The sequence below is a fragment of the Eschrichtius robustus genome, chromosome X (assembly GCF_028021215.1).
Source record: "Eschrichtius robustus isolate mEscRob2 chromosome X, mEscRob2.pri, whole genome shotgun sequence".
NCBI classification, from domain to species: Eukaryota; Metazoa; Chordata; class Mammalia; order Artiodactyla; family Eschrichtiidae; genus Eschrichtius; species Eschrichtius robustus.
In genome coordinates, this window is record NC_090845.1 from 46264764 (window position 1) to 46283838 (window position 19075).

Consider the following 19075-nt stretch of genomic DNA (forward strand, 5'->3'; position numbering starts at 1 on the left):
AATACATCAAAAATACATCTACATGTGGAACAATTCTCACTGAAAACTAACAGGAGACTGGCAGAAAGACTCCTATATACCCAAGGCTGTAAGAAAGATCCACATAGAATCAGTAAGGGAAGAGAAGTGATCAGGTTGGGACCTGTGCCCCTAGGAGGGGACTCAGAAGAGAAAGGGGATTACACAGGTAGAGATCCTCCCTGGGGAGTGGTGGTCTGAGCCACAGATTGGGTGCCTCAGCCCTTGGGTCCAACAAAGGGAAGATGAGCCCCCTTGGCTGGTTGAAGGGCCAGTGGGACTAATAGGATGGCTGTGGGATGCCTGGACTCTGCTTGGGAGGAGGCCGTGAAAACTTGCTAGCTCCCAAAACAGGGCAGAAATGGTGGATTGAAACCACCCAGCTGGCTGACTGGTTTCCTGTGACCACTATGGCATGCATCCTAGCCTGAGCCAAGCAGATGCTCCAGCACAGTTTGCCTCATATGGCAGCTCCACATGGGACTAAGGGCTGCCACAATAAGGAAAAAGCTTGGCTGTAAGATACTATGGTGTACCAACTTATAATGGAAAAGAATCTGAAAAAGAACATATATATATGTGTGTGTGTGTGTGTGTGTGTGTGTGTGTGTGTGTGTGTGTGTGTGTGTATATATATATATATATATATATATATATATTACACCTGAAACATTGTAAATCAACTATACGTCAATAAAAAAAAGATGCTATGGTGGCTCAAACCCTAAGTGGCATCTGAGCAAGCAGGGGGCAGCTGTTACTGGCAGTTGCACAGGTGGAGCATCAGGGGCAGACCAGATCTCTGATGGCAGTCAGACCACCACAGCCCATGCCCCCACCGCTGTTGAATACCCACACCAGCCCCTCTTTCTCCAGCATTGCTCCACTCGGGTGAGGGTGCCAGTGCTGGGAGGGAAAAGAGCACACACTTAAAGGGAACTGAGCCAGCTCGGACCCAACCCTCAGGGCTTTTGCTCCAGCACCTTGGGACCTGACCCTGCTCTCAATAGGGCGGTGATGACCACTGAACAGAGGGGAAGCCCTGACTCACACATTGCTCTGGCCCTAGCACCTCCATCTCTAGCCCCACCTCCTACCAAGGTGACAGCTACCAGCACACCCTGAGGAAGGGTGTGACTTGTGCTCACATCAAATCCAGTTCTGCCACCAAAGCCACTGGGGCCTTGTAGACTGTATAGGGATACTCCCACATAAGGACATCCCTCTAAGACCACCATAGGTAATTGTTTCACCTAATTTCATAGAGACAGAGAAAGATAAGCAAAATGAGAAGACAGAATAATTTGTCTCAATTGAAAGAGAAAGAGAAAGCCCTGAAAAAACAACTAATGGAACATAAATAACTTACTAGATAAAAAATTCAAAGCATTAGTAATAAGAAAGCTAACTGAATTAGGGAAAAGAATAGATGAACACAGTGAGAATTTTAACAAGGAATTAGAAAATATAAGAAAAGAACTAGTCAGAACTGAAGAATACAATAACTGAAATGAAAAACACACTGGAAGGAATTAACAGCAGACTAGGTGATACAGAAAAACACATAAGGGATCTGGAAGATAGAAAATGGAAATCACAATCAGAACAGCAAAAAGCATATATACGTGTGTGGGGGGGGGGAATTTTTCACATTATAGGGGTCTCAAAATGAGAAGAGAGAGAGAAGATGGTTGAAAATTATGGTTGAAAACTTCCCAAGCCTGAAGAAAGAAACAGATATCCAGGTATAAGAAGCACAGAGTGTCTCAAATAAGACGAACCCAAACAGAACCACACCACACCAAGACACCTAATTAAAATGTCAAAAGTGAAAGAGGATTCTAAAGGCAGCAAGAGAAAAATAGTCAGTTACCAGGGACCCCCCCCCCATAAGGCTATCAGCTGATTTCTTCACAGAAACATTGCTGGCCAGAAGGTAATGACAAGATATATTCAAAGTCCTGAAAGGGAAAAACCTGCAACCTATAGGACACTCTACCCAGCAAGGTTATAATTTAGACTAGAAGGAGAGATAAAGAACTTCTCACACAAGCAAAAACTAAACGAAATGAGCAATAGCCTACTCTAAAAGAAATGTTGAAGGGTCTTCTCTAAATAGAAAAGAAGTAAGAATCTATAGGAAAGGGAAATCCCCAAATAAGAAAGGCAAATATATAGTAAGGATTTAAGATCAATTAAATAAGCAAGCATGTAGATTAAAAGAAGAAAAAATGTAAAATCAAGTATAAAGACAATTAACAGTAAAGGGATAAGCATGAAGATGTAAAATATGATTAAAAAAACACAAAATGTTGGGGAGGGGAGTAAAAAATGTAGATCTTTTAGAATGTGTTTAAACTTAAATGACTATCAGTTTAAGTCACATAGATATAATTATGGGTCAGTATACTTGAACCCCATGGTAACCACAAATCATGGTAACCATGGAAAAGACACACAAAAACCAAAAAGAAAGGAACCCAAGCATAGTACTAAAGAAAATGATTAGATCACAATGGGAGAAACAAAAAGAAGAAGTGAACAGAGAAGAACTACAAAAACAACTGGAAAACAAGTAATAAAATGGCAATAAGTACATACCTATCAATAATTACTTTCAATGTCAAGAGACTAAGTGTTCCAATCAAAAGACATAGGGTGGCTGATTGAATTAAAAAACAAGACCCTTCAATATGCTGCCTATAAGGGAATCTCTTCAGGCCAAATACACACAGAACAAAAGAGAGGGGATGGAAAACGATATTTCATGAAATCATTAATGACAAGAAAGTGGTGATATCAATATTCATATAGGACAAAAAGACTTTAAAATGAAGACTATAACAAAAGAAAAGGGCATTGTATAATGATAAAGGGATCAATACAAGAAGATATTACACTTGTTAACATATGTGCACCTACATAGGAGCACCTAAACATATAAAGCAAATACTAGCAGACGTAAAGGGAGAATTTGACAACAATATAATAATAGTAGAGGACTTTAACATTCCACTGACATCAATGGACATATCATCCAGACAGATAATAAGACAACAGTGGATTTAAATGACACAATAGACTAGTTGGACTTAATAGATATCTACAGGACATTCCATCCAAAAACAGCAGATTACATATTCTTTTCAAATGCACATGGAATGTTCTCCAGGACAGATCACATGCTAGGCCACAAAAGAAGTCTCAATAAATTTAAGATAGAAATTATATCAAGTATTTCTTATGACCAAAACAGTATGAAACTAGAAATCAAATACAGAAAGAAAAATGGGAAAAGAACAAACACATGGAGACTACACAACATGCTACTAAAAAACCAATGAGACATGATGAAATCAAAGAGGAAATCAGAAAATACCTCAAGACAAATGAAAACGGAAACACAACTTTCTAAGATCTATGAGATGCAGCAAAAGCAGTTCTAAGGGGGAAGTTAGAACCAATACAGGCCTTCCTCAAGAAACAAGAAAAATCTTGAGTAAACATCTTACCACCTAAAAGCATTAGAAAAAGAAGAACAAACAAAGCCCAAAGTCAGCAGAAATAAGGAAATAATAATAATAATATATAAATAATAATAATAATAAAAATAATAATAATAATCAGAGGGGAAATAAATAAAATAGAGATCCAAAAAACAATAGAAAAGATCAATAAAACCAAGAGCTGGTTCCTTAAAAAGATAAATAAAATTCATAAACCTTTAGCCAGGGTCACCAAGAAGAAAAGAGAGAGGATCCAAATAAACAAAATAAGAAATGAAAGAGGAGACATAACAACCAATACCACAGAAATGCAAAAAATCATAAGAGAATACTATGAACAGTTATATGCCAACAAATTGGGCAACCTAGAAGAAATGAACAAATTTCTAGAAAAATACAGCCTGCCAAGACTACTTCAAGAAGAAACAGACAATTTGAACAGACTAATCACTACAAGTAAAATTGAATCTGTAATAAAAAAAACTTCCAGCAAACAACAGTCCAGGACCAGATGGCTTCAGAGGGGAATTCTAACAAACATATAGAGAAGAGCTAATACTTATCCCTCTCAAACTATTCCAAAAACTTGAAGAGGAAGGAACACTCACAGATTTATTCTACAAGGCCACCATTACTCTGATACCAAAACCAGACAAGGAAACTACACACACAAAAAAAGAAATTATAGGCCAATATCTTTGATGAATATAGATGCAAAAATCCTCAACGAAATATTAGCAAACTGAATACAACAATATATAAAAGGGATCAAACACCATGATCAAGTTGGATTTATTCCAGGGTCAAGAGGGTGAATCAACATTCACAAATCAATCAATGTGATGCACATTAACAAAAGGAAGGATAAAAATCACAAGATCATCTCAATAGATGCAGGAAAAGCATTTGAAAAATTTCAACATCCACTCATGATAAAAATTCTTATCAAAGTGGGTATAGAGGGAACATATCTCAGCATAATTAAGGCCATTATGATAAACCCATAGCCAACATCATACTCAATGGTGAAAAGCTGAAAGACTTCCCACTAAGTTTTGGAAGAAGACAAGGATGCCCACTCTTACCACTTCTGTTTAACATAGTAATGGAAGCTCTAGCCACAGCAATCAGAGAAGTAAAAGAAAGAAAATGCATCCAAATTGGAAGGGAAGAAGTAAAACTGTCACTATTTGCAGATGACATAATACTTTATATTGGGAACTCTAAAGTCTCCACCCCCAAATATTAGGACTAATAAATGAATTCAGCAAGGTTGAAGGATACAAGATTACCATATACAGAAATCTGTTGCATTTATATACACTAATAATGAAATTTCAGAAACAGAAAGTAAAAAATCATCCTGTTTAAAATCATACCAAAAAGAAGAAAATACCAAGAATAAACTTAACCAAGGAGGTGAAAGACCTATAATCTGAAAACTATAAAACATTGATGAAAGGAACTGAAGATAATTCAAAGAAATGGAAAGATATCCTGTGCCCTTGGATTGGAAGAATTAATATTGTTAAAATAGCCATAATACACAAAGGAATCTACAGATTTAATGAAATCCCTATAAAAATATCCATGACATTTTTCACAGAACGAGAACAAATAAAAATCCATAGGGAACCACAAAAAACTCCAAATTGTCAAAGTCATCTTGAGAAAAAAAGAACAAAGCTGGAGGTATAACCCTCCCAGACTTCAGAATATACTACAAAGCTACAGAAATCAAAACAGCATGGTACCGGCACAGAAACAGACACATAGATCAAAGGAGCAGAATAGAGAACCAGAAGTGAACCCACGCACCTATTGTCAATTACTTTATGACAAAAGAGGCAAGAATATACAATGGAGAAAAGACAGTCTCTTCAGCAAGTGGTACTGGGAAAACTGAACAGTCACATGTAAAACAATGAGATTAGAACATTTCCTCAGACCATGTATACAAATAAGCTCAAAGTGGTTCAAAGACCTAAATGTAAGACATGACACCATGAAACTCCTAGAAGAGAACATAGGCAGAACACCCTTTGACAAAAATCGTAACAATATTTTTTTGGGTCCGTCTCCTAAGCCAAAGGAAATAAAGCAAAAATAAAGTAATAGGGCCTAATTAAACTTAAAAAGCTTTTGCACAGCAAAGGAAACTATCAATAACATGAAAATACAACCTATGAAAAGGGAGAAAATATTTGCAAATGGTGTGGCTGACAAGGGGTTAATATCCAAAATACACAAACAGCTCATACAACTCAATATCAAAAAAATAAACAACCCAATCAACAAATGGGCAGAAGACCTGAATAGAAATTTTTCTAAAGAAGACATACATATAGCTAACAGGCACATGAAAAGATGCTCAACATTGCTAATTATTAGAGAAATGCAAAACAAAAATGTGATATCACCTCACCTGTCAGAATGGCTATCATCAAAATGTCTACAAATAACAAATGTTGGAGAGGATGTGGAGAAATGGGAACCCTAGTACACTATTGGTGGGGTTGTACATTGTTTCCAGCCACTATAGAAAACAGTATGGAGTTTATTTAAAAAACTAAAAATAGAACTATGATATGATCCAGGAATTTCAGTGCTGGGTATGTATTTGTAGAAAATGAAAACACTAATTTGAAAAGATGCATGTACCTCAATGTTCATAGCAGCACTATCTACAATAGTCAAGATATGGAAGCAACCTAAGTGCCCATCAACAGATGAATGGATACAGATGTGGTTTATATATACAATGGAATACTACTCAGCCCCCCCCCCAGAAGAATGGAATTCTGCCATTTGCAACAATGTGATGGACCTTGAGGGTATTATGCTTAGTGAAATATGTCAGTGAGGAAAAACAAATACTCTGTTTTATCACTTACATGTGGAATGTGAAAAACAAAACAAATGTATATTCAAAAAACAGAAACAGACTCATAGACGTAGAGAACAAACTAGTGGTTACCAGTGTAGAGGGAATAGGGAGGAGTGAGAAAAGGGTATCAGATTAAGAGATACAAAGCACTATGTATAAAATAAATAAGCAACTTTGATATATCATACAGCAAACAAACAAACAAAAGAAACCTACACTCTGCTAGTGAAGAGCACACACACACTTGTTTATTCCTGAAACAAGGCAGAAAAAAACAGGTTGAAACTGAATGGGACTCTGGCCAGTTTCCCACAACCACTCTGGCACACAGCCAGCCTGAGCCAAGCACCTGTTCTACCCCACTTGCTTCACCATAACAGCTCTATGCTAGGGTGAGGGTGGCTGAGGGGAGTGCTCAGATTTAAGGGACTATGCCAGCCCAGACCCCAAATGGCATCTGAATGGGGCAGGGGCAGCAACCTGGCATTTATGGAGGCACCACATCAGAAGTATTCCAGGATTCCAAGTGGACCTGGGGACATCACAGCCTGAACCCAGGCCCACACCCATGCCAAATGCCTGCTCCAGCCCCTCTTGCTCCAGCACTGTTCCCCTCTGGGGCAATTGTGCTGGTGCTAGGATGGGGGAAAGAACACACTGAGAGGGAATGGAGCCATCTTGGACATGACCCTCAGTGCTTCTGCTCCAGCAATTTGGGACCTGCCCCCAGCCCCAAGAGGGTGGTGTTGGCCACTGAAAAAGGGAGAAGCCCTGGCTCACACTGGACTCTAGCTCTCGCTGCTCCATCTGCAGCACCACCTCCTACCGAGGTGATAGCTGCCAGCACACTCTAGGGAAAGACATGACTTGAGCTCAAGTCAGATCTAGCTCTCCCACCAAAGTCACTGGGCACATGCAGACTGTATGGGGATGCTCATACCCAAGGACACCCCTTCAAGACTGGAAAAGGTAACCGTTTCATCTAATTTCATAGAATAGAGACAGCAAAAGTTAAGAACAATGAGAAGACAGAGGGATTTGTTTCATTGAAAAAACAGGAGAAAACCCCTGAAAAAAAAAAAAACTAATAAAACAGAAATACACAATTTACTAGATAAAGAATTCAAAGCATTAGTAATAGATAGGCTAACTGAATTAGGGAAAAGAATAGATGAACACAGAATTTTAACAAGGAAATAAAAAATTTTAAAAGGTGAAATGAAAAACACACTAGAAGGAATTAACGGCAGACTAGGTGATACAGAAGAATGAATAAGTGATCTGGAAGATAGAATAATGGAAATCATCCAATCGGAATAGTAAAAAGAAAATTTTTAAAAATGAGAACAGTTTAAGGGACATTTGGGACAACACAAAGCATACCAACATCAGCATTATAGGGGTCCCAGAAGAAGAGAGAGGGAGAGGGGGCTTAAAAGTATATTTGATGAAGTTATGGTTGAAAATTTCTTGAAACTGAAGAAGGAAACCAATATCCAGGTACAAGAAGCATAGAGGGTCCCAAACAAGATGAACCCAAACAGATGCATACCAAGACATAATAATTAAAATGGCAAAAGTTTAAGATAAAGAATTCTAAAGGCAGCAAGAGAAAATCAAAGAGTCATATATAAGGGAATCCCCATAAGGCTATCAGCTGATTTCTCTTCAGAAAACTTGCAGGCCAGAAGGTAGGACATGATATATATATAAAGTGCTAAAAGGGAAAAACCTGCAAGCTAGGATGCTCTCCCAGCAAGATTATCATTTAGAATTGAAGGAGAGAAAAAGAACTTCTCAGACAAGCAAAAACTAAAAGAATTGAGCAATACTTAACCTACCCTAAAAGAAATGTTAAAGGGTTTTCTCTAATTGAAAAGGCTATAACAAAAAGTAAATTTCTATGGGAAAGGAACAAATTCCACTAGTAAAGGCAAATATATAATAAAGGCTGAGGATCAACCAATTAAGTAAGCTAGTACAAAGATTTAAAGAAAAAAATGTAAAATCAAGTATAACTACAATAAACTGTGAAGGGATAAACATGGAGATGTAAAATATGACATTAAAAACACAAAATGTGGGGGGAGGGGAGTAAAAAAAGTAGATATTTTAGAATGTGTTTGAACTTAAATGACTAACAGTTTTTAAAAAGTAGATACAGTCGTAGGTCAACATATAGGAACCCCTTGGTAACCACAAATTAAAAACCTACAATAGATATATAAAACTAGAGAGAAAGGAACACAAGCAAACCAAGAAAGAAAACCATCAAACCACAAAGGAAGAAACTAAAAGAAGAAGAAAAGAACAGAGAAGTACAAACACAACCAGAATACAAATAACAAAATGGCAATAAGTACATACCTATCAATAATCACTTTAAAGGTCATTGGACTAAATACTCCAATTGAAAGACATAGGGTGGCTGATTGGATGAAAAAAGAAGACCCATCTATATGCTGCTTACAAGAGACTCACTTCGAGTTAGACACACACAGACTGAAAGTCAGAGGTTGGAAAAAGATATTTCATGTAAATTGAAACGACAAGAAAACAGGGGTAGTAATATTCATATAGGACAAAATAATCTTTAAAACAAAGTCTATAACAAAAGATTAAGGGTATTATATAATGATAAAATGATCAATACAATAAGAGGATATAACACTCTTTATCATATACACACCTAATACAGGAACACCTAAATATATAAAGCAAATATTAACAAACATGAGGGGAGAAATTGACAATAATACAAAAATGGTAGGGGACTTTAACACTTCACTTATTTTAATGGACAGATCATCCAGAGAGAAAATCAATAAGGAAATGGTGTCTTAAATGACACAATAGAACAGTTGGACTTATCTACAGGACATTCCATCCAAAAGCAGCAGAATACACATTCTTTTCAAGTGCACCTGGGATGTTCTCCAGGATAGATCACATGCTAGGCCATAAAACAAGTCTCAACAAATTTAAGAAGATAGAAATTATATCAAGCATTTTTTCTGACCACAACAGTATGAAACTAGAAATCAATTACAGGAAGTAAAATGGAAAAACACAAACAGGAGACTAAACAACATGCTACTAAATAAACCAATGGGACATAATTCAAAAAGAGTCATGTACCACAATGTTCATTGCAGCTCTATTTACAATAGCCAGGACACGGAAGCAACCTAAGTGTCCATCAACAGACGAATGGATAAAGAAGATGTGGCACATATAGACAATGGAATATTACTCAGCCATAAAAAGAAATGAAATTGAGTTATTTGTAGTGAGGTGGATGGACCTAGAGTCTGTCATACAGAGTGAAGTAAGTCAGAAAGAGAAAAACAAATACCATATGCTAACACATATATATGGAATCTAAAAAAAAAATTAAGAAAGGTTCTGAAGAACCTAGAGGCAGGACAGGAATAAAGACATAGACATAGAGAATGGACTTGAGCACACAGGGAGTGGGAAGGGTAAGCTGGGACGAAGTGAGAGAGTGGCATGGACATATATACACTACTACCAAGTGTAAAATAGATAGCTAGTGGGAAACAGCCACATAGCCCAGGGAGATCAGCTCAGTGCTTTGTGATCACCTAGAGGGGTGGGATAGGGAGTGTGGGAGGGAGACACAAGAGGGAGGAGATATGGGGATATATATATATATGTATAGCTGATTCACTTTGTTATAAAGCAGAAACTAACACACCATTGTAAACAATTATACTCCAATAAAGATGTTAAAAAAAAGATGGGACAATGATGAAATCAAAGAGGAAATCAGAAAATACCTTGATACAAATGAAAATGGAGACACAACATTCCAAAATCTGTGGGATGCAGCAAAGCAGTTCTAAGAGGGAAGTTTCCAGTGATACAGGCCTACCTCAAGAAACAAGAAAAATCTCAAACAACTTATATTACCAACTAAAAGAATTAGAAAAAGAGCGAACAAAGCTCAAAGTCATCAGAAGGCAGGAAATAATAAAGATCAGAAGGAAATAAATAAAACAGAGACCAAAAAAACAATAGAAAAGATCAATGAAACCAAGATCTGGTCCTTTGAAAAGATAAAATTGATAAACCTTTAGTGAGGCTCACCAAGAAGAAAAGAGAGAGGACCCAAATAAAATAAGAAGTTAAAGAGGAGACATAACAACCAATACCACAGATATTCAAAAAATCATAAAAGAATACTATGAACAGTTATATGTCAACAAATTGAACAACCTAGAAGAAATAGACACATTTCTAGAAACATACAATCTTTAAAGACTGAATCAGGAAGAAATAGACAATCTGAACAGACTGATCACTAATAGTGAAACTGAATTTGTAATTTAAAAAACTCCCAGCTAACCAAAATCCATGACTGGATGGCTTCACAGGGGAGTTCTACCAAACATACAAAGAAGAGTTAATACATATTATTCTCAAACTATTCCAAAAATTGAAGAGGAAGGAACACACTGTAGTTAATCCATACTTTCCATAAATATTTTGAGTGAATGCATAAGTAAATGGCTGACTGAATTATATCCCCAATACCTAACACAGTTTTTGGTAAATAACTGCTAATTGAAATGTCCCCAATCCTGAATGATCTCATCCTTATCAAGCCCATGGACTATACAAAAGCTTCTCTCTGGGTTTAGCCTATTATTTCAATGTGTAATAAAGATGTTGGCCTGAATTATAGCTAGGCAGTTGTTACCTCAAATCGGGGTACATCCATTTCAACTTGTCCTCTTAGCAGTGGGGTTTGTCTGGGAGTCTCCCGGATCATCACACTCCATCTGAAATGAAGTTTAAAGACAGATATTTAGGGCTCTGTTTCATCACAGGTTGGCGCCAATGCTTCACATGTCACGAAAGGGGTCAAAATATTTATGTGATGGGTAGGAATGAGTTGTCGGGGATGCCCAAGTTATCTCAGGTCACGTGATCTCAAGGTATACCCCAAGAGAGACCTCTGCTTCATGACTTCTAAAGGCCAGTGTGATGGAAGGAATTCCACCACAGAGTTCTCAGAGAGCAGTGCTTCTCAAGCAGTGGTAACTACCAAGGTCACCTGAGGTGCTTTTGTAAAATACACGTACCAGGGCTCTACCCAAGACCTACTGAATAAGAATATTTGTGGGGGCTTCCCTGGAGGTGCAGTGGTTGAGAATCTGCCTGCCAATGCAGGGGACACGGGTTCGAGCCCTGGTCTGGGAAGATCCCACATGCCGCGGAGCGACTAGGCCCGTGAGCCACAATTGCTGAGCCTGCGCGTCTGGAGCCTGTGCTCCGCAACAAGAGAGGCCGCGACAGTGAGACGCCCGTGCACCGCGATGAAGAGTGGCTCCCACTTGCCGCAACTAGAGAAAGCCCTCGCACAGAAATGAAGACCCAACACAGCCATAAATAAATAAATAAATAAATAAATAAATAAATAAATAAATTTAAAAAAAAAAGAATATTTGTGGTAGGGCCCAGCTTGGTACCTTGAAAAAGCTCCCCAGGTTATCCTTATGAGCAGTCATAAATCAAATACTATGCCCCCACATAGAAAGTCTTTCTTCTCAGAAGATTGGAGGGGGAATACTGTCTCTTCTCTAGGACACAGATAATCCAGGCCAATTGTTTATGAGCCCTCTTTTTTTGAGTTTCTTTGAGTACCTGATAAAGCTATAGAATAGTTTCTATACTATCCTAGAATAGAACAGAAAGATGGAAACTTTCCCAAGGAAAAAATATGCTTACATGGATAATTAGCTATGCAATTTGAAGGAGGTTTATAGAACCCTTGAAATTTACCAATGGGGGCTCCTGCTCTAGGATCTTTTAAGTTTGAGGAGGGGCTTCAGTGATGTTTAAAGGATACACAGTAGACCCTGGCTTCTTAATAGGCAAGGTCCCCCAAATTTCCTTGCACCGAAGCCAGAAAGGCAATGAAGCTCTGTGAGGGAGTTTAGAACATTCCTGATTGATTGAGATGATGTAACTGGGAGTAACTGGCAAGGGAATGAAAGAGCCACAACGACCTGATCTTTCAGCTACTCACCTGTCTAGAATCCTCACACCAGCTTGCTCCACTCTGTTGAGGATGTTCAGAGGCGATTTGTTTTTGTTCCAGAATGCACCCCAGCCAAGGACACGGGCCAGATCATTACCGGTTCCAAGAGGGATGACTGCCAGCTGACACTGCAAGAACAAAACCAGGCACCCTTTTCAGACAATCCTACCAAGATCCACCCATAAAAGAACCCAGAGGGTGCTTTTTGGGAAAAAAAAATATGGTTTCAAAACTAGTGGCAATAAGGGACCTATGATTTTAGGAAGTGTAATAGGAAGATGTTTGAAGTTGAGTGAAATTTTCCCTAAGGAGTTGGATCCCACTCTTAGCAATACAGAACCTACTCAGTAAGGGGAAAAGTTGCTGGAATATGACAATATTTGTAGCCATGCTTATAAAAGAGAAATATAGCCACAAATTTCTATCTAGGCTGGGCCAAAGAGGTAAGGTGCCTTAAGGAGATAAAGCTACTGCAGTCAGAAGAGCAGGGGGCTGCTTAGGGAGAGGGGGGAGAGGTAGAGGAGCACTTCTGCTACTCTAGAGACTCAGGGAAGAAAGTGGCCTCAGGAGGGGTAGGGAATTGGGGGCTGAATGCTGCCTGATGCCACTTCTTTTTTTCTTGCTTTCCTCCCCTTCAAATCTTCATTTTGGGGCTTGGGAAATAGAGCACTGCTCATTTTTTTCTGCTAACTTCCTCTTTCTTCCTTCCTACTGTTAGATAACCAGAAAATGGTATAGGTGAGCAGGCTTAGATTGGGAATCTACCAGTCAGGTTGACTGTGAAACCAGTAGGAAACGTGTATTTTATAGACAAGGAGAGTAAAGACCAGGGACTTCTTGGGATAAGCAGTTCCACACCGCCAGTCTCTTTAGCAATGGTTAAATTAAGTCAGCTAGGGACTCACCCGTTCCTGTAATCCAAAGGCATCAATCAGAGATAAGACCCAGCTCACGCTGCCGTCTCCACCACAAACCACAATGCGAAAGCGAGCAAAGTTCTTGAACATGCAGAGTCTGGAAGGAAGAGGGGAAAGGGGAGTCATTTCATGAGCTGATGAGTTTTACAACTCTTTCTTACAATGTGCCAGGAGCTAAGGACTGCTGCTTCTGCACCCTGCTATCAGGCTACCTGTTTCCTTTCCCTTAACCCCTATCTCTCTGTGTACCTAAGATCATAGGGAATGCTCCCACAGGCAATCCTGGAGATCGGGCCTTGCCTCAACCTACACTCTTCTTTGCCCAACCTTGTTCTGGAAGTTACTAGTTGCCTAGCCTAATCTACTTGCTGAGACCCAGGAAGAATGTCTTGCACAGTTGCCAGTGGGTTCACAGAAACCAGGGCTGAACAGCCAGATGGTCTCTAAATAAAACAGGCCTGTAGTAGAGATGTATCTACTTGCCCCCAAGAAAAAGAGTGAGTGACAGGAAAGGTGGAAAATAATATCCATTTGCCTCCTCCTCTGAAGTCAGGAGACATAGTTACCTTTTCCAACTGGAACAGGTGAAGCAAATCTGAGAGCAGGACATAGGCTTGAAAGGATTTCTGGAAGAGGGCTAAAAGTCCTCCAGCCAGCCAACTCAAGATGCTGTGGAGTTGTGTTTGTGTCCTGACTTGAGAAAATATACCTTTCCTGCCCAGGTACTAGAACTAATTATTTCAGGAAGCCTATCCTACTCTAGAATGTGTAGAGGGGGGAGTCCCTTCTATACCCGTAACTACATCCCTTACCCCATGCTTACCCGGCTTCAGGTCCACCCTTCGAAAGGTCAAACACTTGAGACGGGTTAAGGTATTGCTTGAATTTCCGGAGGAAGACGATCCCTTGGTGATCGCCGCTTTTGGAGTTGATGAAGATGAGAAGGGGGCATGAACAGGCTGAAGACCAATCAAGATTCCAGAAATCTGGACATACTAATAATTGGCCTAATAATGCATACAACAGAAAGAAAAGGGGAAAAAAGAAAAGGGCCATTTAGATGGAAGCAAGACATGACTTAACATCAAATTTTACAAAGACTTTTTAAAAACAGCTTTATTGAGGTATAATTGATATACAAAGAACTGCATATATTTAATGTGTACAATTTAATGAGTTCAGACATATGCAAACACCCATGATACCATCACCACAATCAAGATAATAGACATCCAACACCTCCCACAGCTTCCCTGTGCCTCTGAGACTGAGGAACAGAGGGGAAGTTAGACTCAACCCAAAGGGGCTTTTATTTAAGAAAACAACAACAGCTGGTCTTTGCCCAGCTGTTGCCAGGTAACCAACATTTGCTGAGCAACTACTACATGCCAATCATCATGCTACATACTGCTAGGGGTCTAGCTCTTGCCCTCAAGCTGGGGAGACAGATTCACACACAGCAGTGTATTGGAACACAAGGAATAAAAAAAAAACTGGTGCCACAACCAAAGATCAATGAAATGTCAAGGGAAAACTGAAGAAGGAGAAGGTTGAGAGCCCAGGAGGAGGATCAGCACACCCAACTTGTCCTCTCTCTGCCTGGGATAGCTCAGTTCTTACACTGAGAAGATACAAGGTCAGGAGAGATGGGGAGAAAAGGCTACCTTTCAGCCAGGAGCTAATGACAGAACATATCAATGTGGAGTGAAGAAGGGAGCTTTAATCACTCCTCTAAAGTTCTGGCAGAGCAATCTAAGTTATCATACCAATTATCAGGGAAACAAGACTATAGGGAAATTGTCTGGACAAGAGAGAGGCTTTAAATAATCCCCAACACTGAAGTTCCCCATAGAGAAGTGGAGTTATAGCAGTCTAAATTGCCAAAGCCTGCCAGCTCATACTGAGTCGTAGAGCCTGTTGGCAGGGAGACAGGCTGTGAGCAATGGCCTCATAGGAGATTCTAGACAAATTGTGAGCCTCCAAACCTCTGAGCTCGTGGCTTGCCAGGGATGCCCCAGCAAAAATAAATGCAAAGGGAAAAAAGCATGTGGCTTGCTCCTGAATGCTGTGTGCCATGGGGAGAGAGGCAAGTTGAAGTGTCCCATTTGTTGTAGCCTGGGTAAAAGGGAGCCTGAAGAGGAAGACTGCTGACTTGAGCAGATTTCATGGCTGTTTTGCCTGGAAAAATCTAAAGCAAACTTCCTCTATGGGCCAATTTCTACTCACTGGCCAGTGGAGCTTGAAGACCTCCTGAGCCAGCTAGCCTGTCATGCACCAAACCTTCAGGGCTTGCCAGGGCTCATAGCTACAAGGGGAGTCTGCTATGTCCCTTCAGTAGCATAGCTTGGAAGTAGTTACCCTCCCTGAACATGTTATCCCTTTTCAACATTTTTTTACAAAAAATATGTTAACACAATGGTAGTTAAGACATTCATTCATTCATTCAACATATATGTATTGAGGGCATTCTTTGTGCCTGTCTTTGTTATGTTCTGATATACAGTGATGGACAAGATAGAAATGATCTTTGCTTTTGTGGAATTTATATTCTAATGGAAGGATGCAGACCATAAATAAATACACAAATAAATATAGAAAATAATGCCATATGAAGAAAAATAAAGCAGGGAAAGGGGAATGGAGACTGAAGGGGGTGTTGTTTTAGACAGGTGGTCAGGGATGGCTTCTCTGGTGAGATGACATTTGAATGAAGTGAGGTAATGAGCAATGCAGATATCTGGGGGAAGAGTTTTTTTTGGGGTCAAGAGGAAGAATAAGAACCCACCCAGAGAAGGGAGACTGCCTGGGATGTTTGTGGACAGTGAAGAGAATAGCATGGCTGCTGGGGAGTAAGTGAGGGAGAGAGGTGACAGGGCCCACATAAAATGACAACAAGATGTTAGACGAATCCTGTGAACAAGGTGACAAAAATGGATGGTATTGTGGCCTGGAATATAGTGATATTAGGCAGATTCATAACCAGGTAAATGATCATGTCCACAAGGTTGCTTTTGAATAGGCTGATGTTAATTGTAAGGGAATGGCCAGTACTATTCAACAATTTTAACCAATTCAAATAAAAACATGGAAGGCTAGCTTGTCAACTTTGAAGTACCCAAAGTGGGAGGGAGAGCCACTGGATGACAGAATCAAGATTGAAAAATGACCTTAACAGGCAGTAGGGTCAAAGTCAACAAGCTGAAAAGGGGATAAATGTGAAGCTTGGCCATTAGGCTCAAGGACATAAGTTGCAGCAGAACAAGACAATAGGAACTTGGCTTGGCAGCATCAAGCGTGAAAAGGGCTTAGGGGATTTACTTGACTTTAAGCTCCAGATGAGTCAACAGTCTGAAAGAGCTTAAAAAAAAAAAAAAAGATCGTGCTTCTTTGAGCTACGTTAATATAATCACAGTGCCCAGAACCAAGGAGCCAACAGTCCCTCTCAAATTTGTCCAGTTCGTACCACAGAAGGATGCTAAATTAGCATAAGGTTGGCTTCCTGTTCCCCTTCCTGTATTTTAAAATTCTCTTTTACAGATACCAACTCATTTAACCCTCATAACGCACTTGAGTACAACATTTATCCCCTATTGGCGGAAAACAAATGATACATGAGGCACAGAGAGGTTAAGTAACTTGCCCAAGGTCACACAGTTAGTAAATGATGGAGTATGCTCCCGGGAGTAGTAGTATCAGCATCATTTCTTGTAAGAAATGGAAATTCTTGTGCCCTACCCAGATCTACTGAATCAAAAGCTCTGGGGCAGGGGCATAGGGCCTAGAAATCTGTGTTTTAAAAAGCCTTCTGGGTGATTCTGAGGCATTCTTGCATTTGACAAATACTGCATTATACTGTTTTGCCCCCATATGAATCAGGGATCCTGTCTTAGTCATATCTTATTCTCTACATTGTTCATCACTGAGCCTTACATATATGCAATATTCAGTAAATGTATTAATGAATTCATGCAACAAATCTTGACTGTGAATATACCATGTATCCGGGTTTGAGTTAAGTGCTAATGATACAAGAGCTCACAGTCTGGAGTGGGAGATATACATGTGACGAACTATAATATAGTGTGTTAAGTGCTCTGAGGTATGTGTTCTGGGTTTACAGCAAAGGAAGTAATTTATTTGTCTGGAGAAATGGGGAGGGGTAATTACAGAAGCTTTTAAACAGGAGACAATGTTTGACATTGTTCTCACCCTCTAGGATGAGAGAAGAAATTTACCAAGCAGATTGGGTAGGAAAAAGGGAAATTAGAAGACATCAGAAATTAGAGTTTGTTGACTGAATAAATAATGAATGAATGCTAATCAGCAATGGCATGTGCTTCCTCAGAAAGTCATCAAATGGATGCCTCCACCTTGGATGCTGGAGAAGGGATTCCCTAGCCTGGCCAGAGGGTTGGACCAGATCATCTTTAATGACCTCATCATCTCTAAGATGGGTGGGACTTCCCAACAGGGAACATTAAAGAGTGTGTTTGCCTAGGCCAAGAAGCCAGAAAGAGTCAAGAAATATGGAGGTTTCAAAAGATACTCCTAAGAAACCACAGGCCAAGTAACGCATGATAGAAAGAGGGCTCTCAAGAGTGACATTCAATTGGATCAAGATTGCAGATGACTAGGATGAAAGGCTAAAAGCTAACTCATGGGGCATTGTATGAGACATTACGCAAAAAGAATGGCTTAGCACAGGTGCTTCTAAGCAATAATATGTCATTGGTGGAAAGCAAAAGAAAGTAGTAATGCTATTAGTTGACCATCTATAACAAGAATAAGAAATGATGTAAGATGGGAAAAAACAAACTAAAAAACCCAACTTCCACAAGAACACAGAACCTGTTGGGCCAATTACAAAGGAGAGGTGGCAGCCCCTTAACACCTATTTGGGGGTGATTATAAGATGCTGAGGCAGCCATCCTTCAGTCTGTCCAAAGACATCTTCCCCAGGTCCCTGTGGGGTGAGCAAAGTCTCAGATTCAAGACTTCATTGACTTTCATTAGCAGCCTGAGTAGACTTGGCTGACTAGTTTGATACTTTTCCATCTTGCCCCTAGGCCCTTCTTTCTCCTAGCCAGTCAAGTATCTCTTATTTACCAAGTCATCAATCTCATCATCTCTCTAGTCAGCTATCTGGTAAGTGACTCTATGTGGATAAATATTTGAGTAGCTCTGAGAATAATATATGCATGCATCCCTGAGTAAGGGATGTGTGTCTGTGCATGTCATTATGGGGACATATGAGTATGCTTGCCCACAGAAAACTGTGAGTGGCTCATTCCATGTACCAATGTCTGTCTGTATCTGTGTTGGGGTTGGGAAATGAACTGGAAGAGACTAGAGTGGCTCAGAGTGTATGTACATGTATGTGCACACGTGTACACATGTGCTGTGTCTAGTTCTAAAACTGTTGTAATGGTTACAGGAATCCTTGCCCCCTTCTGCTCTCTAAGGAAACTGTATAGTCTTCTTTATTTTCCTTTCTTTGCTCCCAGCTAATGCTGGCTTTTCCTTGGCAATGAAGTAGGCAGCAAGCAAACAAAATTATTTCATGGATTATCTACTGTCTGGAAATCATGAAAAAGCTGAAATCAATTCTGATCATTTGGAAACAATTTTGACAGAGGCTACAAAGAACATGCCCACATACATATACACCATAAACAGTATT

General features: G+C 39.6%; 1 protein-coding gene across 1 annotated transcript in view; it reads right to left on the reverse strand.

Annotated features, from left to right (window-relative positions):
• The window catches only part of DGKK (diacylglycerol kinase kappa), a 158806-nt gene that overhangs the window by 22619 nt on the left and 117112 nt on the right, over positions 1 to 19075 (reverse strand). Inside the window, 4 exon segments of the mRNA XM_068533990.1 lie at positions 11135 to 11216; positions 12467 to 12606; positions 13384 to 13492; positions 14219 to 14402. Of these exon segments, the coding sequence (XP_068390091.1) occupies positions 11135 to 11216; positions 12467 to 12606; positions 13384 to 13492; positions 14219 to 14402 (515 nt within the window).